The 26,819-nt window shown below is 38.4% G+C and overlaps 1 protein-coding gene across 4 annotated transcripts in view; it reads left to right on the top strand.

Annotated features, from left to right (window-relative positions):
- The window catches only part of trim33 (tripartite motif containing 33), a 55,822-nt gene that overhangs the window by 27,400 nt on the left and 1,603 nt on the right, over window positions 1-26,819 (top strand). Inside the window, exons 11-19 of one of the 4 annotated variants that reach the window (XM_041799246.1) lie at window positions 4,159-4,359; window positions 5,532-5,661; window positions 7,104-7,167; window positions 10,507-10,660; window positions 11,044-11,441; window positions 17,707-17,818; window positions 17,898-17,972; window positions 21,106-21,258; window positions 24,199-24,249. In XM_041799246.1, the coding sequence (XP_041655180.1) occupies window positions 4,159-4,359; window positions 5,532-5,661; window positions 7,104-7,167; window positions 10,507-10,660; window positions 11,044-11,441; window positions 17,707-17,818; window positions 17,898-17,972; window positions 21,106-21,258; window positions 24,199-24,249 (1,338 nt within the window). Of the gene's footprint in view, window positions 1-4,155; window positions 4,360-5,531; window positions 5,662-7,103; window positions 7,168-10,506; window positions 10,661-11,043; window positions 11,442-17,706; window positions 17,819-17,897; window positions 17,973-21,105; window positions 21,259-24,198; window positions 24,250-26,819 lie in introns of all 4 variants that reach the window. The other 3 variants (XM_041799245.1, XM_041799248.1, XM_041799247.1) reach the window with 3 other exon arrangements.

The raw sequence follows: 26,819 nt of genomic DNA, 5'->3' as shown, positions 1-26,819 counted from the left end.
GGGTTACATCAGTCAGTAAGGCTGCAGCTTTCAGTATAAATGCATATGCATATGCTGGTCAGATGTTTCCCAACTCTGGCCTTAAAATCTCCTAAGCTAACACAGTAGTCAAGTTTATGATGACCCTACAGCCCAGACCAAGATGATGGAGCAAAAACATTAAAAGCTCTTTAACAGAGCAAGTTTATAGAATCTTATCTTAGAACAAAGGTTACAGCTACTGACAGCTTTTGGAGTTAGTGAGGAACAAAGATAGAAAGGTAATTCAAGTGAAATGGCCTTAGAAAAAAAGATATACCAATGATCCATCCTTCTATTGTATAAGGAAGACCAACCAACTTTCTCATACATAACACAATGATGGGTGCAAAAAAACAGACCTGAAACAAATAACACAAGGCAGCATGGCACACTGAGTCAAACATTTGATGAGGTAGCATGTACAGTGCTTAACAAATTTATTAGACCACCCTAACCCTAACCAAAGTAAGGTTTATGCCACTGCTGCCCTAAATTAACAGCATTGGTAATTACCAAAATCATTTTTTTAATGTTTCTGCAATGGTTAATACACCAATATGTAGAAGCTCTTTAGCCCAAATGATATTTGTACTGCTAAAATATCATTATTATTGTCATCCATGAATTTTCAAATTTACTGATTTACAAAAAAACTGAAAAAATTGTAAAGCACATTAATATTTTTGGATTAATATGCCAAATAGTAGTTATTTACTTGCATTCCTGAACAGAAAAATGAGTTTTAGTGGTTGAATGTTATGCTTGATTAATTTCTGACTTCTCAGAGAAGCCCAGTGAGCTGGCTCAAATTTGGGTGAATTCATTTTGAAATCCCTCATTCCTGTTCAAAATGGTAAAACGTGGAGAGCTCACTGAAAATGAAAGAGTCCGCATTAGAGCACTTCATGATGCTGGATGGTCTTTGACAGGTGGTCTAATAAATTTGTTAAGCAGTGTATGTAAAAAACTACACAATAATCAATTACAGACAAACACATTGATAGAATGATTTTTTTCCTTTCAACAAAAGAAAACCTGTGTTTGGTAGAAGAAACCCAATTTCACCCTCAGTTTCTTAGTTAAATTTGTCAGACATGATTTGCAAAGGCACACACCTCTCAATAGAGGGCTTCACAGCTGATAAAAAAACAAGGGGAAAAAAATCCATACCTATCTGGCCTTATGTGAAAAAGTAATTGCCCCCACAAGCAAATAAGTGGTTGTGCCACCCTTGGCAGCAATAACTGAAATCAAACGTTAGCAATAACTGGTGACGAGTCTTTCACATCACTGCGGAGGAATTTTGGTCCACTCTTCTTCACAGAAAATTTTAAACTCAGCCATATTCGAAGGTTTTCAAGAATGAAGTGCCCGTTCTCAATTGGATTTAAGTCAGGACCATGACTTGGCCTCTCCAAACGTTAATTTTGTGTTTTTTAAGTCAGTCAGAGGTGGACTTGCATGACTTTTTTGGTTCTTTTTCCTGCTGCATAATCCTAGAGTGCTTGAGCTTGAGGGCATGTACTGATGGACAGCAGAATTTGTTGTTCAGTCAATTACAGCAAGGGGTCCAGGTCCTGGAGCAGCTGCCATGATGCCATTTTTACCGTGTCTTTCTTATGGTTGAGTCATAAACTCTGAACTTAACGGAGGCCTGTAGGGCCTGCAGTTCTTTGGATGTCGTTCTGGGTTCTTCTGTGACCTCTTGGATGAGTCGTCGTTGCACTCTTGGAGTCATTTTGGTTGGCCAGCCACTCCTGGGAAGGTTCACCACTGCTTCCAGTTTTCTCCATTTGTGGATAATGGCTCTGACCGTAGTTGGCTGGAGCCCCAAAGCCTTGGAAATGGCCTTGTAACCTTTTCCAGACTAATAGATTTCAATCACTTTGCTTCTTATTTGTTCTTGAATTTCTTTGGATCGTGGCATGGTGCGTTTCTTTCTGAGATCTTGTAGCCTACTTCACTTTGTCTGACAGCTTCTATTTCAGTGATTTTTTGATCCAACAATTCTGGTGGTGATCAGGCCTGGGTGTGGCCAGTGAAATTGAACTCACCTTTCCAAGAACTGTGGTTAATCACAGTTAACAGATTATTTAACAAGGGGGGGCAGTTACTTTTTCACATAGGGCCAAATAAGTTTGGATTTTTTTCCCTTAATAAATGAAATCATCATCATCAAACTACATTTTCTATTTACTTGGGTTGTCTTTGTGAGATATTAAAATTGGTTTAATGATCCAAAACGTTTAAGTGTGATAAATACACAAAAAACTCAGGAATCAGAAAGGGGGCAAATACTTTTTCACGGCACTGTAAGCTCACAGAAAACAAAGGAAAGCTAACAGAGTCAATATTGGACCTGTGTTTTTTAGGTGCTAGGTTAAAGGTGGCAGTTGGTGTGAAAAATTGCAAGTCAAACAAATTGACTAGATTTTGGATCAGTACTATTTTCCAAATTTGTTCCTGCCACACCTAGGTGTACAAACCGTATTACATACCCTTTTAATTAGCTCCTTGGGCTTTACAAGTTAATTTGTGTTTAACTGTGCTTTACTGCATGATATGTTCCTGATGTTCTTCTCCAAAAAGAAAGGGCAGTTTAATCTCCTCATTTTATTTGCTGTTTGGTTATTGAGTGAGGTAAGCAGTTGCGTGAAGGAAACAAATGAAAGAAATTGCATGTAAGTGATTTCATGGGACTCCAGGCTGTTTACATACGAGGAATCAAGTTCACTGCTTGGTTAAACACAATCTTTCGGTGGACCGTAATGCCCAAAGGGGCTATAAGATCATATCTCCCACTTCTTTTTGTGGTCAGCTACATAAATCCCTCCATGCAAGCCGAGGGGATGCTGTCTTTATTTAAATTAATATGTAAACCATCTTGAGCTGCAATTCAAATGTAAATGCAAAATTCCAGTTTTCATTTGCATTTCCACAAAAGGTTTGATTGTGCCAGTGGTGTCCTTTAAATAAACACAAGATATGTTTATGTGTACTTCTTTGTACTCAAAGGATTCATTTCATCAGAAGTGTAAAAACCAGTTCATGGCATTCTGGGGGAAGGATCAGCAAAGACATACTTTGTACCATTTTTTACTATAGGACCCTCCAAAATCTACACAAAATCAAAGTTTACTGCTTATTTACACAAGCACTGTTTATTTTTACAAGCTTGCATTCTTCTCTTTCACTGTTTTTGTTGGCACTGTGCAGCTTTGTAGTCATGTTACTGCCACCAGTAGGCCAGAGGAGTAGCTTGACAGCCTTTTTAAGACTGTGTATCCCATCAGCTGTGTCTGTGTACATGTGTGTTGTCATGCAAGAAATAATCAAAACAAGCCCATTCATAAAAAAACGGCTTAATATGGCTGCCAGGGGTCACACATCGCCACATTCAGTGATATTGTACTTATTAAAGTAAACTTATATATTAAAAGGGTTGGTAAAAACAGTTTGGATTGTGATACTTATTTTAAAGGTTGCATTTTCAGATGTTGATATTAAAATTTGATTAATTATTCTAGTGTTATATATAATTAAAAATGAACAAAATTTGCAGAATATGAAACCAAATTTCTTTTCCCAAGCTGCAAATAAGCTACTTAAAACAATGTTGACAATTTTAATAGCCTTTTCAATTTTTTTTCATAGCAATGTCAAATTGTCCTTTTTTTATTCAGTCCTGCTTCGCTCTGCCTTACCAATTCATTTTACTTGATAAGCAGAAAATTTTAATTTAATTTATTTATTTTTGAAAATTCAAATAGCATGTACAGTCTGTATATGCACATTTACTGCCTGCATGTCAGACGAGGTAAGAGACCTCCACTATATCCAGCCTCCTTTTCTTTGTGTCCAGATGTCTATAGAATCTGAGATGAGCCACCAAAGGTTTCGTTTCTTACTACAATCAGGGGTTTGGCACTTTTTCCTATTTTGTCATTGTCTTGTGCAGCATGTGTTGTCATCCAAATCATGCATGAGCATGCAACCATGTTCTTTCACAAAGGAAATTTGATAAAAACCTAGTGAATGATGAGCCTCATTTTTCCTATTTTCCCTTCCTTTGACTTCTGTTTTTCTATTTTTTACATTCTGCTCTGCCTTCATTCCACACTTTCTCTTTTTTAGCAGCATTCCAACCCGGGACACGCAGGCCCTTTCCCAGTGGCTTCCCTCCATAATGCCAACCCAACAAGTCCTACCAGTGCCAGTATGGCCAGTGCCCACGCCCACCGTGGCCCTGCTAGTCCCATCATAGGTCCTATCGAGCTCATCCCCTCTGTCACCAATCCAGAGAACCTGCCCTGCCTACCTGAGATCCCACCAATACAGGTGCGCTCATTCTAATAATCTGTTTTTACCAGAAAAGATTTCAAGTAAAGAACAGAATATCTCCTTGTCTAACTTGTCTCCTTGTATCTCTCATTGTCTACCATCTGTATGTCTTGGGTCTGGGCTTAAAAGATTGAATGTTTTTTGAGAGCCCTGGTTCTGTAAATGGGTGAACAAAAGAAGTACCTAGTCTGAAACCTTATAGTATGATTTAAAAATAGATCAAACAGGTTAAGTTTTTCAGTTATCACATGACCTCTTGTAAATCTATCCCTCCATAACAAGAAACAGAAAGAGCTACAGCATGGTAGTTATAAAAGCTCCCCTACTGAAAGTTTTGATAAATTGCATCTTAAGTAGTTATTCGTCATTTCCCTGGAAATGTGCACTAAACTGAGGCATGTTTTTTTCTGCAATAAAGCTCAGTAAACAAATGTTCTCAAGAATTGCATACTTCCCCTTTAAAGTTAAAGGTATTTATGTAAAATAATACTTCAAGGAAGTAAATGAAATTTGAACAAAAATTAGTGGAAGTAGCCCTATAGTTGTTACCATGTTAGATCCTACAGATCTTTTCATGCATTTAAAGGAGACAAGGAAAGTAGAGGCTTCTAACGGGCTTCAGAGTGAGGCCTTAAAAGGTTTTATAATGCAAATGTGTTTTCAAGCATTGTAGGTATATAGTAAATAACAAGCCTCCACATGTGGCACACAATTTAGCGTAGCTTAAAACTGACACCAAGGGACCAAGATTTTATTAAGTTAGTGGCTTAAGCTCCTTTTTTGTTATGTCCTTCATTCAGTTCCATCCTCTGAGAATTCAAGACACATATAAATGTAGCAAAAGAGAAAAGCATAACAATGTTGAAAACATTCTGAATTGATCCTGCTGTGTGTCGTCAGTAAAACTGAAATGCAAACGAAGACTTTGCAGTAAATGTCTTACTTATGTACTGCAATACTTTAAAACTCCCATTAAAATTCTGGCTCCAGAACACCCAGAATAATTCAAACTTCTTGGTTTTGATTAATTCCTCCCTCTCTTGAAATAAATATGAAAGGGATCTTTTTTGTTGGAAAGGCTTTGAAAATTTGTGCTGCATTGAGAGAGTTATTAAAATTGATTTTCTACGAATAATTTCCCCATTACTCTGCTTTTCTCACATCACTAGTTGGAGGATGCTGGATCCAGCAGCCTTGGTCACCTCTTAACACGCTACATCTCAGCCACGCAGCACCAGCTCGGCTCAGTGGACATGAACCCTTCACCTGGACTGTCATCACACTCTTCTGGATCTTCAGGTACCCTCATATTAGGGAGAAGGATTCACATTCAAATCAAATTTTAACTTCTCATATTTCAAAAGTGGCCCTAATCAGATCCTTTATCTCTTTAGACTGGTACTACTTGGGTTTCTCAAACACTTAATTTCTTTCAACTCAAATGCTGAATTTCCATGGTTAATTGAGATTCATCAGATTGTTAATCACATGCTTACAATACCATTATTTTGCAGTACTTACATGGGACTTTTAAAGTGTTTATTCTGTAAACACAGTGTATAACTTTTTCTATGATAGGAAATATATAGGAGAGCATGTACAAAATGACTCACTGAAGTTGTGCTCCATTTTAATTTAACAATAAACTTTTAAGGAGTTTCAGTTGAGTTGCTTTCTCTGTGTAAATAACCCAGTTATGGGTAACAATTAAGCTAAGAGACTTCTAAAACTGTTTCAATTTAATGTCTAAGCTAAAGGTACTTTACTTTCTGTTTGGACAGAAACCTGTTTTTATTTAGAAGAAAATAAGGACCTTCTGGTAGATAAAAAGTAAGGAAATTAGCTTAACCCCATAAATGAAGAGCTTGCTACGGATGCAGAAGCAAATAAAAATAGCCAAAGGGAATTGTAGAAAGTAAGTTGTTTAATATCATGAGGTACAGATTATTTTTGACATGTCTGTCAAGCTGTCTGTGAGATTTTTAAATTGAAATGAAACATTCAATGGCACAGCGGTGTCCTTATTTTCCCTCACTGGGAGATCAAGAAGACACAATGAAAAGAGGAGTTTTCAGCTGCTGTCCCATTAAAAGGTTAACTACCATGTGCTCTAAACAACAAAAAATATATGATTAATGCATTTAGAAAACTTCATGCATTAATTTTGGACCTTCAGTAGGTTGTGATTAACACATTAACACCCTGTTACTTACAAAAAAGGAATGTTAGCTGACAGAGTCTCTTTTACACACATAAAATTGATTTTATTTGCTTCAATAAAATAATTGCAAAATCAACATCTTGATTTAATTTAATGAGAAATCCTGTATCCTAAATATGGTTATCTTGTCACATAACTGCACATATAATTCCTCCTAGGAGCAGTCTGATGTGTTTCTGGCATGCTTCATTGTGAGACATCAATCTCATATGACATTCAGTTTGACTGTGTGCAGAGTGAATGATGACAACTCCCACTAATGCCCGCTGAACTGCAGGCTACGATGTACACGGATATTCAAAAGATAAACGTCATCAGTGTAAACCACAGCAGTGTGCGTCTTTCATCTACGCCGCCAGTGCTGTGGTAAATCATGAAGCAAAGCAGCATTGAAGCCAATCTAACTTAGAAAAACCACTGAGATCAACATTTTCCTCCTTGTTGGAACCCCATAGTGAATACCAGACTTAAGACTTAGAAATGTTTCTCACCCCGTTACCTGTTTCATTCGTGTCTGCAGGTCTGTCGAATGCCCACACACCAGCAAGACCTTCAAGCACGTCCAGCACAGGCAGCCGAGGCAGGTAAGAAATTAGAAAGGATTTTTTTAAACCAAAGCATTCTGGAAAAAAAAAGCATAACAAGCCGAGTAACATAGAATCACTTTGATATGGTGTTACCAGCAGCTAAACAGTCATGTCAGCACGTGCAGAGCAAATTAGATTAGCTTTGAAGTCACAGCAATACATCAAGATTTGACAGACTCATCAGATCAGGTGAAAAGATTGTAATGTAATGATTCTGAAGGTAAAGTTTGTAGCTGCCTGGTGGATGGTCAATAGCTGTTTTGGACTGTAAATCACAAGGACACACTAGATCAAAGTCTGATTTTTTAATACTAATATGGTGCAGTCAACTCAACATTGATTACTAAGATTTAAGGACATTGACTAGCATGTTGCTCCCTCCACAACCCCTGATATAAAAGACAGTTTGTTGACAAAATAAAACCTTTCATTAGGGCCCCAGCACTGACCTGTGCGAGGTCCCTATTGTATCTGAAAGGATTATTTCTTTGCACATTATTATTATTTTTCCGACACTTCGTGGTCGATTTTGGGGCCCTTAAACCCCCTACAAAATTCCTGGATTTTTGCTCATGTCGTCAGGATCTGTGAAAAATTTTGTATTCTGATGGTCCCAGACTTTGCACTCCAAAAATGGCCGATAGGGGTGCCAAAACCAACAAATGAGCAGCCCCGCCCACAAGTTTGTCCGATATGCATAAAAATCACTACACATATGTATCATGACTAGACGAACAAAAAATCCTATGTAGCCATCCTCTAAAATGCACAGGAAGTGATAGAATCAGCACAAACTGGCAATTTTTGCCCATTTTTGGCAAATTTGCGGTCCTTGCATTTGAACTCCACCTCCTAGAGGATTTATCCGATTGACTCCAGAGTGGTTTCTCCCGAAAGTAGACAAGATGAAGATCTTAAGTTGTACAAATGGTGAGTTTTTGACCGGGGGTGGGTCGTTATATGGCCCCAAACTTTGACAACTTTGTTTTTTATCGTTTTTCGCCCAAAAAATGGTGTAAAAACAAGAACTATTTTCCATAACTTTTGAGTGCTTACACCAATCATCACTAAACTTCTCACAGATGATCATCCATGGATGCTATATGAAATCATGCACCAACATCAGAAATCAATAACTCCACCCCCTTTTGACATCACAACATAGAATTCGGCACTTTTTCCACTTTTCTGACTTTAAAAATTCACCAAAATTACACCTTTGAACTTCGGCAGATCATCTTTGGGCACAACAAGCATCATGATCCCACCTACAAAACACCTCTTGGACCCATGCCAAAATCCCAACAGGAAGTGCACTAGCGTCATTGCCATTTCATGATACAACTTCTTTTTTGGCTCTCCCAAAATGGTTTACAGTCATAACTCTGGAAACCATCATTCTATCTTACAAATTTCATGTGCTTTATGATGGTCCAGGCTAGAACACATTCATGTTTTAAAATTTTGAAAATTGTTATAGCGCCCCCTATGGCAACACATGGCCATTTTCACATTCCAGTACCTACACGGTTGGCCGAATCGTGCTAAAATTTGCTCAGGTTGTTACCAAGGAGTTGATGTCTTATATCTGCAAGGGAAAAAATTTTACGTGAAAAGGCGTGGCCCTGGCGATTTTTTGTTCGCCGTGAACAGGAAGTACAACTTTCAAAGGGTTGTGAAAAGTATGACGCAATAAAACTTGGTGAAAAAATTCTCTCAGGCATGTTGACAATATTGATGGGCTGTTTGTTGGTAGGCATGGCCTATTGGCTCAATGGCGCCTCCTACAAATTTTCAAAAATTCAGCAAACCCAACTAGTTCAACCCAGGCTTATGTAATTTGGTGTGCGTGTTTGTCATCATCAGACAAAAAAGCCATTTGGACCCATGCCCAAATCTCAACAGGAAGTCCACTAGCTTCATTGGATGAAACAGGAAGTAGAATTCTCAGGGGCTTGTGATATGTGTAGAGCAATAAAACTTGGCAAAAACATTCTCATGAACATGATGACATAAGTCATGTGATGTATGTTGGTGGGCATGGCCTATTGGCTCAATGGCGCCCCCTACAAATTTTAAAACTTACGCCCCCTCAGCTGGTTCAGCTCAGGCTTATGATTTTTGGTTGGCCATATAGACCTACAAAAATGTCTCTTGGACAAATATTGTAAATCAAACAGGAAGTTGGCCATTTTGTTTTTTAAAAAATCTGCTCTCCGTAAATTTGGGGATTGTATTGGAGTGATCTCGTCCGAGAGCTTTCAACTGATTGACTCCAAATTTTTTTACTTAAACTAGACAACCTTGAGACCCAAAGTTGTACAAACTGTGAGTTTTCACCATAGGGCGGTAACGTTATCGGAGCCCAAAATTGTTTGTCGTTTTTGTCAATTTTGGGCCATGAAATTACACCAATATTGCCTTATAACTTTTTAGTGTTTACTTCAATCATCACCAAACGTCACAACAATCATCGCACATTGGTTCTGAATACATCCATATATTAATATCAGTACTTTGTCACAGCGCCCCCTTCTGCCAGGTGAACATTTACAGTATTAATTTTTCATGTCTGTTTTATGGGTTGCCACAAAAAATTCACCAAAAATACACCCTTCACCCTAGGCCTGTGGTTTTTCACTGTTCATATGGATCATCATCAGAGCTACAAAAAAGCCATTTGGACCCATGCCAAAATCCCAACAGGAATTCCACTCCCTCCGCCCCAATTTCAAAATAAGGCAATTTCTTGGACAATTCTAAACTAAAAACTGATGTAACTTTGGGGGATATCATTCTATGGTCTTCAAAATGTTATGGCAACACAACAGCATCCCATTGAACCCACATGAAAACAGCTCATCATGGCAACCTCTACTGCCAACAGGAAGTGATGTAAATTGGTCATTTCTGCATTTGTCATGATGACGCTCAAATAAGGATTGCCCTGGTGGCTTTGCCGTGCTCCAGCACACTGCACGGGTTCGCCTTCACCCGACTATTGCCACACACTGGCGATTGCGTCACACCCTGGCGTGCAGCCGAGTTGCGAGGGCCCTCCAGTGCTGCTTGCAGCCCTAGTTATTGTTTGAACCTGTGAGATTTATTTAAAAAATCAGATAAATCCACACATTGATCTGGTTAAAGGATGGGACACCTGTTGACTTTACTTACATCACTTTATAAGTTTCAGTGAAACAGTCATGCAGGTATTATGAAACAAAACATGAGAATGGCCCAAAGATCATAAAACAGTATTTAATCTCTTTGATGTCTTTAATAATTTTAAAGAAATGAGTACAGTATTTGTCAATGGTCTGTTGTTTTGTCTTTAAGCTGCAGCTCTGCAGGGAGGGCTGGACCAGGAAGTGGAACAGCTGTGGAGCAGGTGAGGGTGAAGCAGGAGCCAGGTACAGATGACAGCTACAGCTGTCCAGCTACTTCTATGAAGACAGAGCGGGGAAAAGACGCCGGGAGAAGCGCCTGCATGGTGAGATAACGTCTCTTCTAGTCCTTTTAAATGAGCCAAATAGATTTTTCATGTGACAGCGACATACTACACTGATGGACAGCGCTTGTTGGCAGCTGTTTATTTTAACTGCTTTTTGCCTCTAGGTGGCATACATTGGCAACAAAAGGTTAATGATGTTATTGGAAACAGATGAATACCCTTAATACATTTAAAAATGATGGAAACATCATCAGTGACACAAGACCATTATTGTGCTGAATAAACCACAACAAACAGTCTTTTAAGCGACTTTTATTGAATATTTACTGGTTTTGTGTTTTTATGTGTGAAAGAGAGTGATACTCAAAATATACTGCCAACTCAACACGGTCCCTTTATGTTTTTTATGTGTATTTCTATAGATGAGCAGTCCGGAGAACAGAACTGTGGGATCCGTATCTGCAGGTTCAGATGCTCTGAGGGCCATAGGAGATCGCATCAAAACAGAACCAAACTCTGATGCTCCTTGTTCGGGTCTTAATGGCTCCACTGCTGCCACCTCCTCTCCTTCCAGTAACACTACCTCATTATCCTCAAAGAACAGCAGCAGTATGGCAGGTGCTCCGCTCACCAATGGAAACATGGACAAAGGGTCAGGAGGCAGCGCGTCTGCCACAGGCAACTCTGGTGGAAAAGAGGATGACCCCAATGAAGACTGGTGTGCTGTCTGTGTCAATGGTGGTGACCTGCTATGCTGTGACCGCTGCCCTAAGGTGTTCCACATGAAATGTCATGTCCCCACCATCAAAATCTTCCCAAAGTAAGTAATCAGTGTAGATGACATATTCTTGTAACAGTTTGAGTACTGTTCCACACTGCTAGAGACTGAATTTATGATCATATGACCAACAACGCTTTTGATAGCCAGTGTTATTTAGCTAGTGTTAGGGTCAGACTAAAAAGGTCACTGAAGAGAATGGAGACCACCTGTGATCTGGTCTTACTCCCCTATACTTTGCAAATAAATATGTTAATCGTTATCATTATAAAACATCAACTATGTATCCTTCCACCCATCAGTCAGTCTGTATTTGTATAGCTCCAGTTCATAACTAGTTTCCTCAAGACACTCAAGAGGGCGGGTCTTGACTGTACTTTATGATATTAATATAGATTGACATTAATCCACCATGAGCTCAGCACTGAGCAACATTCAGCAAAGTTGTAGTGGCAAGGAAAAAAACTTCCTTTTGTTAGGCATAAACCTTTATTGAATAAGACAAATGTTGAAAGGACATCTGCTAGATCTTTGTTGGGATTGAAAAAGGACAGGGAGATGCAGGAAGAGAAAGACAAGCAGAACAAAACCAGTGAAAAGGATAGATTTATGGCTGTTCTGGCCATAAATCTATCTTAAACTTGTTTTCTTAGATATGTTGGTAATGTCAGTAATAATGGTAACTGTACTTGAATTACTGGCAGTGACAGCTATCATTGATAGAAGTCTGAACATTCTAATATTAGCATCAGCATAATGACATTTTGAGGACTGATATTGGTAATGATAGCAATTGAAGATGGCCAGCCCTTTAAACTCACTTTAACACTTATAATAACAATAATAGAGATAAGGGTGATGTTGATAGTTGAAACAGTTGTAGACGGGCTGGTCCATAGTAGCGGGTCTACAGATGCTGTGCACACCAATGAACAAATTAGACATGGCAGCCCAGGATATTCTGTGTAACCCAGGACTTGTGTATATATCAGTATCCCCCTTTACACTGCCTGGTCAAGACTAGACAGTTATACATTGTCTTCAGTGTAAATATTATGGGGGTGTAAAGGTGGGGTTAAATCATCCTGCTGCTTAGTCAGCATTAGAGGAAAATGGCAAAACTGAAGCATGGAAACTAGCAGGATGTATAAAATTAATGGCCCTCATTTATCAAATATTCATACAGCAGAAATTTGGATGTACAGTCATTTCCATGCACAGATCAGCTTTTATCAATCTGAATAAGAACTCAAATCCCACGCCAGGCCTCAGCTCGTGTACACAACCCATTGTAGACGTGCTGTGCTGAGTAAATCTGGTGATGTTAGATTAGATATGACTTTTCAAATGTATTTAACATTACGCCCAACCTTTGGCAATCAATGCAGGTAATATTGCTTTTTAAATGATGTTGAGCGGGCTTGCTTATTTCTTCATTACTTGTTATTGTTTAAGAATGAGCTTTTTATTTATCAGTTTACTTTAAAAATAAAATAGACTGGCTGCCTTTAGCAATTGTTAAACTTCTATTGTACACTGTACTATCACTTGAAAAATATGTTAGATTTCATTAGAAAAAAAATGTTACCAGGGGGAAAAGGTGAACCTCAAACTAATTAAATGTTTAGCTTCTTAAATTATAAATCTTCTAGACTGCTGTGAATGAGTTTTGAGTTTAACAGGAAGCAGAGTAATTTGCTCCAAAATATTCAACTTTAAAAATCCAAAAGCTGATCAAAAATGAAAAAAAAAAAAAAAAAAAATTACATTTGATCGTAGACAGTCAACATGTCTGGAGACTTAAATAATCAATCAAATCCGCTTCTTTGCCTCATGGGTAATTGCATGTAGACAAACAGCTTGAGGCTTTAAGACAGAGACTGGACCTTAACCAGTGCTCTAAAATGTAAGAATACAAATCATATGTTAGGCAAGGAACCTATGAAATATAAATTATAACAGTACTTCTTTTGTTTTAAAAGCTACTGGACTTTTAAGCCTCATTAACAGTAAAAGAGGGCATTTTATGTCCGCTGTAAACCAGTATATTTCTGTGGGCTCACTGAGACTTATAATTAGCCTGCATTAATAATAATACTTGAGGTATCATAGCCACTCTCTCCTCTCAGTCTTGGGAAGCTTCAAGCTGGCCTCCTCCTGTTAACATGCTGCTTCTATTGGGAGCGCAAACAAGCTTTTTTGTTGCCATCTTAAGAGCTGACTATATATTTTAAAACCCAAATGTAAAGACTATTGGTTATATCATTATCTGAATGTAAAGCATTGTGATAATATCATACAAAAATTGTAAATCATGGATGTTTTAATTAGATGCTCTAATACAGTGATACTCAACCCGCGGCTTTCGAGCCGCATGTGGCTCTTTAGTGACAAGCTGCAGCTCTTTTAGGGCTTACTTGAGAAAAAAAAAAACTCCTAAAACTCTTTATGAAGGTAAACACTGTCATCAGTAAAGATTCATTGTAAGTCACATCGATGAATCTGTTACCCACACAAAGAAGACAGGCTTAAATTACCAAACTGAAACCTTTATTTTTTCAATCTGAATATTTTACCACCAGTCGCGCTCGACGGAGGAGCTTGCGTAAGAGAAGAGAGCAGAGGATGTCAGCTGGTGGTGCGTCTCTTCAGGAAGGTCTTTCATTGAGCTGTGCTGTCTTGTGTTTATACTGAAGCTTCCTATGCCCTCGTTTTAACGTTTTTCTCCAGTCACTTCTCCTGATGCTCTCTCAAACTCATATTTTATGAAGATTATGCTGATTCGCATCATCATCAATGAGCATAACACACACAGATCACATGTGGAGATATTGTAATATCTAGTAAAACTTGTCCAAATGTGGGGGTTTTGTTTGATTTTTAATGTACTACTGATAGTAAATACTGTCAAAAGAGCAGAGAATTAAAACTAATGCTCCAAAATGAGGAAGGGCTGAACGATGGGTCTGCTATAGCTGCAGGTGTGAGGCAGGGCTGGATTTAGTCATTTGGAGGCCCAGGGCAAAGAGCAATATAAGTCCCCTCCCCCTTTTACTAAAGAATTAATAATGAGTTGGAAAAAAATGAGAAAGTATCTTTTTTATGTGAATGAAGCCTGAGAACAACAGTAAATGTCCCAGTGTGGGATATAAATACCCAAATAGCCAAACATAATTCATCAGCTCTTTGAAAAGTATCTCAGAGCTTAAACTCAGCTTATTCTGATATCTTAAAAAATCTTTAGGCCAGGTGGAACTTACACAATGCTGGTGCCTGGCCAAAGACTTCAAAATCACCACACTTCAGGGAGTAAAAAGCACATTTTTTTATCGCTTTAGTGCTTTAGAATTGGTTTAAACCCTCTGACAGCTGTAAGAAGGGTGACCACTTGCACCGATTTATGAAAACAAAATCATAAAAAATTGAAATACAAGGTTGTTGACCTATGTCAGTGATAAATAAAATAAATAGCCTATATTCTCATTATCAGTGACATATTGTTTGTTCTGACACTATACAGACATTTTTGTACCCTACTGCATCACATTAAAGCTTACAATTATCCAACAGTTTACGGTTTCATTTCAGTTCAACTATGGATTAACTGACCTATAATCTGCCTTACATCGTTTGGATTGTGGCTCTCGCTAAAATATGTTCAAGACAATGTTGCTCTTTGGTAGAATAAGGTTGAGTACCACTGCTCTAATATCAGCTGTAATTTTGGTCTGCAACAACCATGTTAACCTCAGAAGTGATATCCTGCCACACGTGGTGTTTCTGACTCACTTTAATGCTACTTTTTATGCTGTTTAATTTTTCTGTTACTTCTCTGACCTGGAAATCAACACCATAACAATGGGGGAAGGTTTCTTTGCTGAATTACTTACCTCCACATCGTAAACTATGAGGGCAAGGCCAGGACATGTTATTTATATCAGTGTTTCCTAACCTTTTTTCATGGTAGCACCCCCTACTTTTATCTAAGAAAAGCAGAGTTCCCTGGCATCCAAGACTAGTATTGTAAAACCTTAACATTGATTTTAACTGTTTCATTGATAACCTCTGAAGAAAATAGGTCTGTTCGTGTTTCTCTACACCCAAAGGCATTTGTGTAACTATTAAATGAGGATTTTAACATGATTTTATAGGTCGTTTTCACCGAACGGTCCGGCTCAGCTCAGTGCGGTACGGCGCACTTTTTTTTTTCCATAGAGAAAGGGTCCCAAAAAACCGACCCGTATCGTCCCACTTTTCAGCACCCTTCCGTAGGGGTGCCAGTCTTACCTGACCGTACCAAAAGGGTTGAGCTACACACACAACAATAGGGGCTGCACTGACGTCACGTCAGCGTGTGACTCAGCTGCTCGCCTCCGGGCTTCAAACAAGGAAGTCTGCGCTGTGAGAAGCGGGCAAAAACAGGAGAAAAATGGACTAATATCTGCCTAAATGGGAAATATTTGGACTCGACAGAGATCCAAACTGTTTCCTAGTCCATGAATATTGGTATCTGGCCACAAATCAAGTTTCCTGACGTTTATCTGGATGATTTTAAGAACACAAAGCAGAGCCCAAAGGCTCATATCAGCCTGATCCATCGGCGATGGATGAGAAACTAAATTAATGCAGAAGTTTTGTGAATACAAAGCCTTAGAACAGTTCATTCTTATCTGTAACTAGTTATTAATCAACTTCTTATGTTAGATAACCTGTGAAAACATCACTCTGTGGTTGTTGAACGGGCTCATAAAACTTCAGGCTGCAGACTGTTTTAAAAGGAGATCAGCACATCCCAGATTTCTGACTTAATCTAGCTTGATTTTAACACCAGCTGAACTTTTACTTTATTTTTAATGCGGCAGATTCTCGCAGTACAGCTCTAATCTTTCATATTTTGTCGTATAAACTGTTCTAGACTAGATATATTCACATATTAGCGTAGCGTTACGACTCAAACCGTCTCTTTACACGTATTCCATCAGCTGTCGAGCTGTACTGACCGTGGTTAACATCATTAAAGTATAGTTATTTTTTTAAAAAGCACTTTCAGCTGAAATAAAGCTGTTTACTGCTTATTCTCGACTGATTCTGTCACTCATCCTTTCTATAACTCTGCTGCTGGAACAGCTGACTCACGCTGTCTGTGACATGCATGCTTTTATAGCCCCGCCCACCCAAGTGAGAGCACGGGTGTCTGTGGAAACGCAAACTATTTTGGGGTTTAGCTTACCAAACCATACCAGACCGAACTGAATCAAACCAGACCCTTTGATGGAAACACGGCTTTAGTTAGCGTATGCAAATCTGATTTTGACAACCTCAAAGCAGACAAAGCCCCACATCCCCCCTGAGATCTTTGGCGCCCCCTGGGGGCCCAGTTACTTAAATGGCTGTTGTTTTCAGCTGCTGCATTTATCAACACCTGCTCAGTAATACATTGTAATTGACCAGATATGCATATTTCATAAATCACACATGGACCTTGTCCTGTGATGATTTCTGCTCACAAATCTGCACTGGATTTAACACAAGTTTGGTCAATGAGGGCCAATGTGTGTATGTGAAGCTAACACTATTTCTTCATTATGCTTCTGCAACATTGTGTGAGGCTGTAATGCATGAGAACACCAGTTTTATGCTGTGTTGATGTTCATTATTGATGCACTAAGGTGTACTGACGGCAGAGCTTTTTTTGGCTGTGAATGAATTAATATACAAAGGGGAAGAGAATCGTCTGGGGTTGTCCCTCGCTGTTTAAAATGTGGTTTGACTTAATGAATCATTTAAAAATACTTTTTGTACCACATTATTGTGGACCTACCTAATGCATAGTGCATGGTTGGATTGAATAATTAATCCAAGGTTTTAAAAAGTCACAGAAGAAATGTGTTAAATTAGACCAGAAAAACAGACAAGACACTCAACGTAATGTTTCCGTTTTTGTTTTTTTTTAAAGACAAGTCTGTTCCTCTGTTAGGCCCAGAACGCATTTTTCACATTGCTCTTAGAATGAGGTATTAATGTGACCACAATTTATCATTCACATCGGTACTAAAAGCTTCCTACTGGTGATTAAATATATATCATGAACATACAGTTAATGTAAGGTGTAAAGAGATCTATGTAAGAAAAAAGCTTAACATATATCCAACTGTTTAAACAAGCCACTCCACCACACCATTTTGTTTTGCATTTTTGTTTGTATCTTTGCAAACATTTCCCAGCTGTCACTTGACCCCACTGCAGGTTTAACTGGATAAAACATTAACTAATTGTTCTCTGTTGTCTCTGTGTGATACTCTTTTAGGGGTGACTTTCTCTGCACGTTTTGCCGGAGTATCAACACCCCCGAGATAGAGTACTGTGAAGACAGTAAGAAAATCACTGCAGAGCAGAGCCTGGCTCCAGAGGACCAAAGGGTCAGTACAGCAATCCCTACCCTCAAAGGCCTTTTCATGATCACTATGAAACAGCTAATTCTCCCTCTTCTCTCTGCAGAGATGTGAACGCGTCCTGCTGAACATCTTTTGCCATGAGCTCAGCGTGGGCTTCAGGGAACCTGTTCCTAGCTCTGTAAGTAGTGCTAAATCATTTGAAAGCACACACTTGCACACTAGTAGAAACCTACATTGGCCAGCTCCACTACTACATGACCCAAACCTTGTTTCTTTATTCCTGTTACCCTCTTTCTACAGCAATTTTCCCAAAAAGTCCTCAAAGTCCTTCAAAATTGCAGGCACACTGCTCCTTACTGTCGAACTTCCGAGTTGAGTTATTCACAGACACTCCTTACATGCTATTTCTGCCTTATTGGAAGAGTGGTGGGGCTCTAAGCAGGCAAGACATGACATAAAAAGAATAAAGAAGTGGCAGAGGAAGCAGCAGCTCTAAAATGTTATAAGCACAATTTTTGCTTATACATCAATGCTTCCTATAGTTGCACTCATAATATTATCATGGAGCATTTTCTTGCCTGTATTTGGCTCACTTTTCATGCACATACAATCTATGGCTGAGTTCCAGTTATAGAATATCAATGTTACCTTCCCCTCCTGCTTGCTTGTGATGAATGTTCCTGGGTTTTTTTTTTATTTCTTGCGGTATTCTAAAATTGGCTCACCCCTTCTTCATGCAGAAAACATACCAGATAATGTGCTGAAAAAGTGAAGTCAAAGTGAAAAAATTTGTCTGCTGCCTGCAGGCTTTCACTCTTTTCTGAAAGTGAAAACCATATATTATATAGACTTGTTACACATAGAGTGAAATATTTCAAGCCTTTATTTCTTGAAATGTTGATGATTATGGCTTACAGATATGAAAACCCAAAATTCAGTGTCTCAAAAAATTAGACTATTACATAAGATCAATTAAAAAAAAAAGGAAATTTTAAACAGAAATGTCAGGCTTCTGAAAAGTATGTTCATTTCTATGCCTTCAATACTCAGTTGGGCCTCCTTTTGCATGAATAACTGCATCAATGCGGCGTGGCATGGAGGCAATCAGCCTGTGGCACTGCTCAGGTGTAATGGAAGCCCAGGTTACTTTGATAGCGGCCTTCAGGTCATCTGCATTGTTGGGTCTGGTGTCTCTCATCTTCCTCTTGACAATACCCCATAGATTCTCTATGGTGTTCAGGTCAGGCCAGTTTGCTGGCCATTCAAGCTCAGTAACACCATGGTCATTGAACCAGCTTTTGGTACCTTTGGCAGTGTGGGCAGGTGCCGAGTCCTGCTGGAAAATGAAATCAGCATCTCCATAAAGCCTGTCAGCAGAAGGAAGCATGAAGTGCTCTAAAATGTCCTGGCAGATGGCTGTGTTGACTGTAGACTTCAGAAAACACAGTGGACCAACTCCAGCAGATGCCATGGCAGCCCAAATCATCACTGACTGTGGAAACTTCACACTGGACTTCAAGCAACATGGATTCTGTGCCTCTCCACTCTTCAAGGTCCCAGAGTTCCTTCATGTACTAAAAGCTGATTCAATGACCATGGTGTTACTGTGCTTGAATGGCCAGCAAACTGGCCTGACCTGAACCCCATAGAGAGTCTATGGGTATGAATCGCGCCGCAGCACAGTTTGAAACAACTGGGCCTAATGTGAAAGCACCCTTAGTGAGGCAGCCCATAAAAAGAATTTAAACCTACCTGTTCCAAAATATTTAAAAAATGATGGTTACAAGTTTCAGTCGGGATGCAAACATCAGTAACAAAGCATTGCATCTTGTTTCTTTTTAACATGTGGCAATTACAGATGAACAAAACAGATTCCATGTGCAAATCCCTTAAGGCAAGCGTTAAACTTTATGCTTTAATCCATCCACATAAGAGTGAAAAATAAACTTGACTACAAGCCACTCTCCAATAAACCTTAGAAATTCTCCGTCACTTCATGGCGCACTACTATCTGTGTTTCTCTAAGGCCTAAATCATTGTAGAACCTGTAAAAACAATTTGGTACATTTACCATTTTTAAGACCAGGACAGATCTTCTAAACTCTGAATACTCCTGGTAGAACCACATTTGTGTTCTGAGTGCCGATATTTTCTGTTTGACTTAATTGCTACCTGCATTGTGTAATTTTTCACTGATTAATAATTGATTGGTTGAAGAACTTGCTAATTCATTATTAATGCATGTGATATTAGACAATCATTCCAGGATCATTACTTAATGAGCTCATAATATCCTTAGAGGCATGCACAGAATGAGGAACGGTGCACATTACCATAATTTCAAACAGCCCTCAGAGCAGGAACCTCACAATAATGATGATTTGTGACTCCAAGAGGGATGAAAGGAGAAACTAGGTGGAAATCATGCATCAATATTTGCAGTATTTATAAATGGTGATGGCTGTTGATATGAAGGAAGATTACTTTTTTTTGTTCTTTTCTGTATCTGCTGTTTAAACATCTTGTTTTGCTTGGTTGCCGAGTCACACTCCCTATGTACATCAGGCACAGCATCCCATATTTCATCTTAACTGAATTTCCTTTCTGTCTGCAGTCAGATAGCACAACATTTCCAGTCAGAGTGAACATCAGTTCAATAGGCTGTGTTCCTATCCGGCCTTTTTTTGTGCATTTTTGTTGCTATGTTATAAAAAATAAAACTCGCTTTCCTCGGTTGAATCTGTAATGTTTTAAAATAGCTCTATGTGCTTGATATTTCCATATTTCAAGATGATATCACACAGAAGACAATGTAAAGGAATTCGGTCCTGACACAGGCGGCAGCTGCAGACCTGAAAATTACCCTCGAAAAAGATGAAAAAAAGCCAAGTCAGATTGGTTTCTTTACCGCTATTTTCAGAAGTCCCGCCCCTTTTTGATTTTGATTGGCAGGGGATGGAGAAGTGACATTGATGAATGCAGTGCTGTTCGAAAAGTTGAACAGTTTCCAACTGAGAGCACTTTGAGTGCAGCAACTAAACAGCTGATGCTGAGGGTGCTTTTTCCACCCAGACGCTGAGTGCTCAAAACGCTTGACTACAATGGTTTTGAATGAAAAATAAGAGCAGCCAGCGCTAAAGAAGCCAGCTATGGACACAGGCCCTGAAGTGATTCCAATGTGAGACATTAGTCAACCTCTGATAATTTCAAACTTCATAGTTGTTCTTTGTCTCCTATATTACAGGCAAGCACCTTTTTTTTTTCTTTTTGCTAATCTTTAAAATAACGTGAAATGTTATCTGCTCCATCAGGTTCCAAACTACTACAAAATTATCAAGCAGCCCATGGACCTGAAGAAAGTGAAGAAGAAGCTTCAGTTACGAAACTCTCAGTACTACCAGTCCGTCCAGGAGTTTGTATCCGATATGCGTCTGGTCTTCAAGAATTGTGCAAAGTATAATGAGGTGAGCAGCATGAGCCTTACATCTGCTATTGGAATGGCTTCTGCTTGTTCAGTTTGTGTGCATGCAGAGAAAAGTAAGACTGATATTAAGTTAAACCAGCCAGCATCACTAGCCATTAATTATAATTCTGTCATTCAGATCCCCAATGACACTGATACTAATCACCAATAACTGAGATCATCTGACACTAAGATAGTCACGATTTTTTGCTTTGCAGCAGGTTCAGCGCAGTCTACTTGGCTTTGTAGTGCCCTGGAACCTCCTACAGACAGAGGCTTAGCCTGATAAAAGGAAAACAAAAGTCGTCCTTATTCAGTCAACGACATGCTTTTACTTACTCTGTTCAACAAAGCAGTACAAAAGCCTCCCAATCAGCAATACAGCAAATATCCTAGGGACCACTGAATTGCACAGTGATGATTTATTCATTATGTGTATTAATTGATGTGAATGAATTAGTCCAATTATCGTTAGACCAAAAAATTCCAATGACTATTCTGTAGTCTTAACAGTGCAAATAGTCCAAAACATAAAAGGCAATTAGAGTCGGAGCAGATGCTTTGTGTTGGAAAGTACATCAACAAATTTCACTTCAAGACAACTTTATTCAATTTACTTGACACAAACCTGAACCTTCTTCCCTTGCAGTTACATTTGATTCAATATGAAAGATACAATATGTCAAATATTTTCGCTGAAGTCTATATTAAGTCTATTTATTTAAAGTGACCATTCTTATGCAATCAATGTTTTTTTAATTGAGGTCTCATGGTATCTTTCAGTTTTCAAAAAAAGAAATTCTAATTTTATAATTGTAACAGGGCATGTCTTTTTATGGAGGCTGCCATTGATTGCAAAGTTCAGTCGCCTGAACTCACCTCTGTGACATAGAAACCTCCCACACCCTGCATTTTCATCAATTGAGACCAGCACTGCTCAGCAAGGCCCCAAGGCCCACCTCCATGGCCTCCCTCTGAGTACTTGTTTGAATTGAGGCTTCTGTTTGAAAAATGGCACCTCATACAGCATATTTACTTAAATACTTAATAGATTTCTCATAATGACGCAGAAACGCATGCAATACTGCATTTGTGCTGCAAGCAAGGAGGAGACGTGAAAAATTAAAGTTACAAAGTAAAAAAAAGACTCTATGAGCGAGTCTGCCAGCATACGTTAACTAAATAGATACTGTATCTCCTCACAGACTCTGCAGAGGTATTTAGCAGAAGGAATGAATCATTCCACACCATTATGATGAACTCAAACAGCTCACAGAGCAGCTCAGTTTTTCCACTAGCTGCCACAGCAATATATATTTTTTTATTGATCTCGTGAGACAGTTTTTACCTTGAAAAGAAATCTTGTGGCATTTCAATCTTGCAAGATCTCGTGGCACGAGATCTCGCCACACCCCTTCTATTATTTTTAACTAATTGGATTAATTGAGGGATCTTACCATAGCTGCTTTTTCAGTTTCAGGTGCCAGGTTTTAATTTAGTTTGATTCACAGTGCTTATGTGCTTCACAGTTATTGGCTGGCGATTCAATTAGCCCGCATAATTACACAGCTCAGCCCACACAGTGCTTCACTCAGAGGCCAGCGTATTAACCACAGATGATCAATTTTGGTGATTGGTTACAAGCAGATTTAATTCTGATCACATATTATTCATGAAAGTTGGTCTGTAATTATCTGCTGCAAATCATTGGGGCATCTCTACCATTAGCTCTTTCACCATTTTCATACTGGACTTATAATCAAGACCATTTAATTGAAAACACAAAGTGAGCAAACAATGAAAGGATTTATTAAACTCTTTATATATCACCGTTTAGCATCATACATTGCTGCAGTGAGGCCTGGTCTAACTATCAGTCTAACCTCATGTGAAGACGTCTGAAATAAGAAAGTAGGAGCGTTGCTCTCAGTCTCCTGATGTTTTCATACAGTTAAATGTTCCTACTAATGCTGGCTGTGGGGGGTGGAGTGTAAAAGTGTCTCTGTTCTCTCTCCTCACTGGCTGCAGAACGCCGTCCAAACCTTGCTACCTCTGTCTGCATCAGTGATAATGGCAACTTGTAGATCATCATGAATGGCTGTTATCACTAGATGTTGTCATATTGCTATTTTATATCAAGCATTTCTTTCCCTGAGTGATGTTCTGAATTCATATTGGTTGTTTGATCTTCACATTTGAATGCTGGTGCCTTTGTGTGTGTGTAATAAAATGCGGACCTGCTTGAAAAGGGTTTAGTCTTATAAGAAATTCTGTTTGATGATTCATTACACCTTCCCACCACTTGAGGGAGCTTCAGTTTCACTACTTCGAGACATCTCTTCATCAGGCAGTCATTGATTGAAACATCTCCGAGCCTCGGAGGAAAACTTCACCAAATATAAGGTGTTAATATGTCACCAAAATGAAAGTAGAACAACATTGGTGATTGGTGATGATGCTCAGGTAGATGCTCAGTGCAGCTTGTGTAACTTAAGAATGCATGAGAGGAAGCCCTAGCAAGATTTGATTCCTGGAAGGTAATTTGATTTTCAAGTTAATAGAAAATCATTGCATAGAGCTTACATGTTAACATGTAAAGTTCTGTTTTAAATTAAAATTCATGTGATGAAATCTTCTTCTGTAGCTGGAGGCAAGATGTTCCTATGACAACAGATTGAATTTATATCACCATCTACTTTATAATGAGAATAAATATCTTTGGATATTTCTGTTATCACTTTTTCATGAGGATGTAGATACACATGGTATGTAAACACAACTGATCAACTTTCCCACCGAGTGCAGCCTTAACTTGCTGTTAATTTCAGTAGTAACAGCTTGGTGACACACTCCTCGTAGGCCTAAGCACAGTGGGTCATAAACAGATTTCTGATCTGTTATTATCTAACCTGCCTGTTATAATGTCATTACCCCTCTTTAGATGTCTCGAATAATCCAGGTTTATGATGAGGAGAAACAGATTAATACGCAGGTAAGCCGTTTCAAATGGAGCCCAGATGTCCTGTCCCCACCCACTGAGGCTGCAGAAAATGTTGTCCCTGAAAAGGGATATACTGTTTTTTGTTGTTGTTTACAAGTGTGCTTTTTGTTTTAATTGACAATTTTAACTTTATCAGGAAGTTTGGTTATAATGCTACAAACCATTTCTCTCCTGTAGTAGCCAAGCCTTTTGTTGCCTTTTGCTATGACTTCATAAGGCTGATATTAAGGTTTCAAACTTAATTTACTGTAGATTGATTTAAAAGTGACCATGCAAAACATTCACTTAAGTTTTCATTGATTATGTTTTATCTTTTAGAACCATTTTGTTTTTATTTCATTCAAGTCTATTAATGTATGTAGGAGGATAATGGTTGTGTAATTTCTTTAGCTGTTGAGCCACAATTAGTCTAGCAGGCTAGCTCTTAAATATATGAATGTATTTTAAATATTTTTTTGATTTTGGATTTTTACTAATGTCCAATTTTTAAGAACCCCAAGCATTTTCTGCACTTGCACAAATAATGTTATTTTTCAAACTGAGACATTCAGAGATGAAAAACTGAAGTAATATGTGCAAAAAGTATTTGTAACTGCAACAGTACACCCAGGCTTCATTTTTTTTTTTCAGAGCAACAAACAGCACTGTACCAACCTGCTTACAGACAATAAACCCTTTAGAGCTCTAGAAAATCATGTGCCCCTTTTTTATGGAGTTTACAATGGCAAATTAAAATTATATCCCCAAATTAAACAGCAGGTTTGTCATGGCTTGCTGAGACAATCCTGAGAAAATGCTTGAACAAAACTACGAAACCAAAAACATTCTTCTCAAGTGCCAAAGTTTAGCTGCTGCTAAGACCTAAAGCTCTCCAGTACACACGTTCTGGAGCTGCCTGAGTGTTACTCACTGAACCAAGATATTCCAAACTTTATGTGAGATTTTGGCATTAGATCAAAGACTGTAGAGCTCTCCAAAAACTAACAAATTTATACCCTGTGACTTTGTTAGAATGTAGATTTACCTTGCTAAAATGGACTAAGAAAAATTCAGGAATTCCTTCACTTTTCTGCAAGATGTAGAAACGCCAACGATTAGAAAAGAGGGATGGACTCTACTCAACATGGCAGCCTTTTGTACACTACTGTAACAAGCGAAACTCATGAGTGATGGTATAAACATGAGGTGCAAATATAAAAAATATATGTATCTGGATAAGAATATACAAAATTATAACCTCATGCCTTGTTATTAGAAAATAAAAACAATAAAAAGTTAATATAGTATTGTGAACCATACATTTAACAAATACAAACCTTCAGTCTACCCTCCCTCCCCCTTTCCTTAGGGAATTATTGATTACCTAACAAATAACAACAAATATGTGACTGTTGAAACTAAACTGAATAAATACATTACATAGCTGTAAACCTAAATCACAAACCTTCTGGAACAGCCTAGACGTGTTTTCTAATCAGAGATTTAACACTGGTATAGAGATTCAGTGTATTATTAATGTTTGCAGTGAAGAAACAACAGTTTTGCATAACAAATAGTTGATGTAGCTCAGATTTAAATGAATGCGGTGAACTGCATGTGTATTGTTTGGATTATTTGAAGAAAAAAAATAGGGAAGTAAGTATTTTATGTTTACGCTTAAATCTGGCGCATAAGATGCACTTGAATTACTTATTTTGTGATGCAAAGCGTTGCATCTTAGATCACTGTATGACCAACACACCAGTGTTAAGTGCTGAGACATGCACCGTCATGACCAGAAGTGCAGCTGCCAACATCCTATTGTAGGATTTAGGCTTTTGAACATTTGCCTCAGTTCATTTGTACGAGCAGCCACTTCATGGCTCACTACATGCTGGGATACATGGTGATGCAGACCAGACCTGTGGGGCTAAGCACCACTTTTTAACAGTTTTTTCTCCCTAAATTGCTAAAAAAAAATCCTGCTTTTAAAGGAAATGACGGTGTATTCCTCTAAATAAACCCTGTAGGGTGCTAGTTTGATTGAAAAGATGCATCAGTTAAAGACAACCTGTGCAACCTTCTATCTGTGAGTCTGTGCATCATTAGTCACTGCAGACAGAGAGCTCTCTTTGCATAATGCTGCTAGCAGGAATGCAAACCCTCGATGGTGAAGACAGATGTGATCGAAAACGTCACTCAGGAAACCAGTTTAAGTTTTTCCCCCCTCTGAGAGCCACAAGAACCAACCATGACCAAACATGTATAGCAGTGAGACTTTAAAGTATTTACTGAGTTTTCATTGAGGAGCTTCCCTCATTTGGGATGGCATCTGGGCTTTACATAGTCAATTAAAAGGAAAGACATATCCATTTTAAAAAGCAAATATTGATACAAGGCCATCAAAATAAAAATTAAGGATATCATTATTATTATAGGATATTATTATAGGATATTAAGATGACAAAATTACTAAAGGAAATTAAAAAGAAAATAAGAAAAAGCCTAAAATGGGTTTGAAAATGTAACTAAGCTGAATGAGTTTATAAAAATAAATGCAATAAATAGAGCACAGCCACATA

This window comes from Cheilinus undulatus, linkage group 11 (assembly GCF_018320785.1).
Source record: "Cheilinus undulatus linkage group 11, ASM1832078v1, whole genome shotgun sequence".
Taxonomy (NCBI): Eukaryota; Metazoa; Chordata; class Actinopteri; order Labriformes; family Labridae; genus Cheilinus; species Cheilinus undulatus.
Note: the sequence above shows the minus strand (reverse complement) of the source record. Positions and strands in the feature narration are given on the sequence as shown.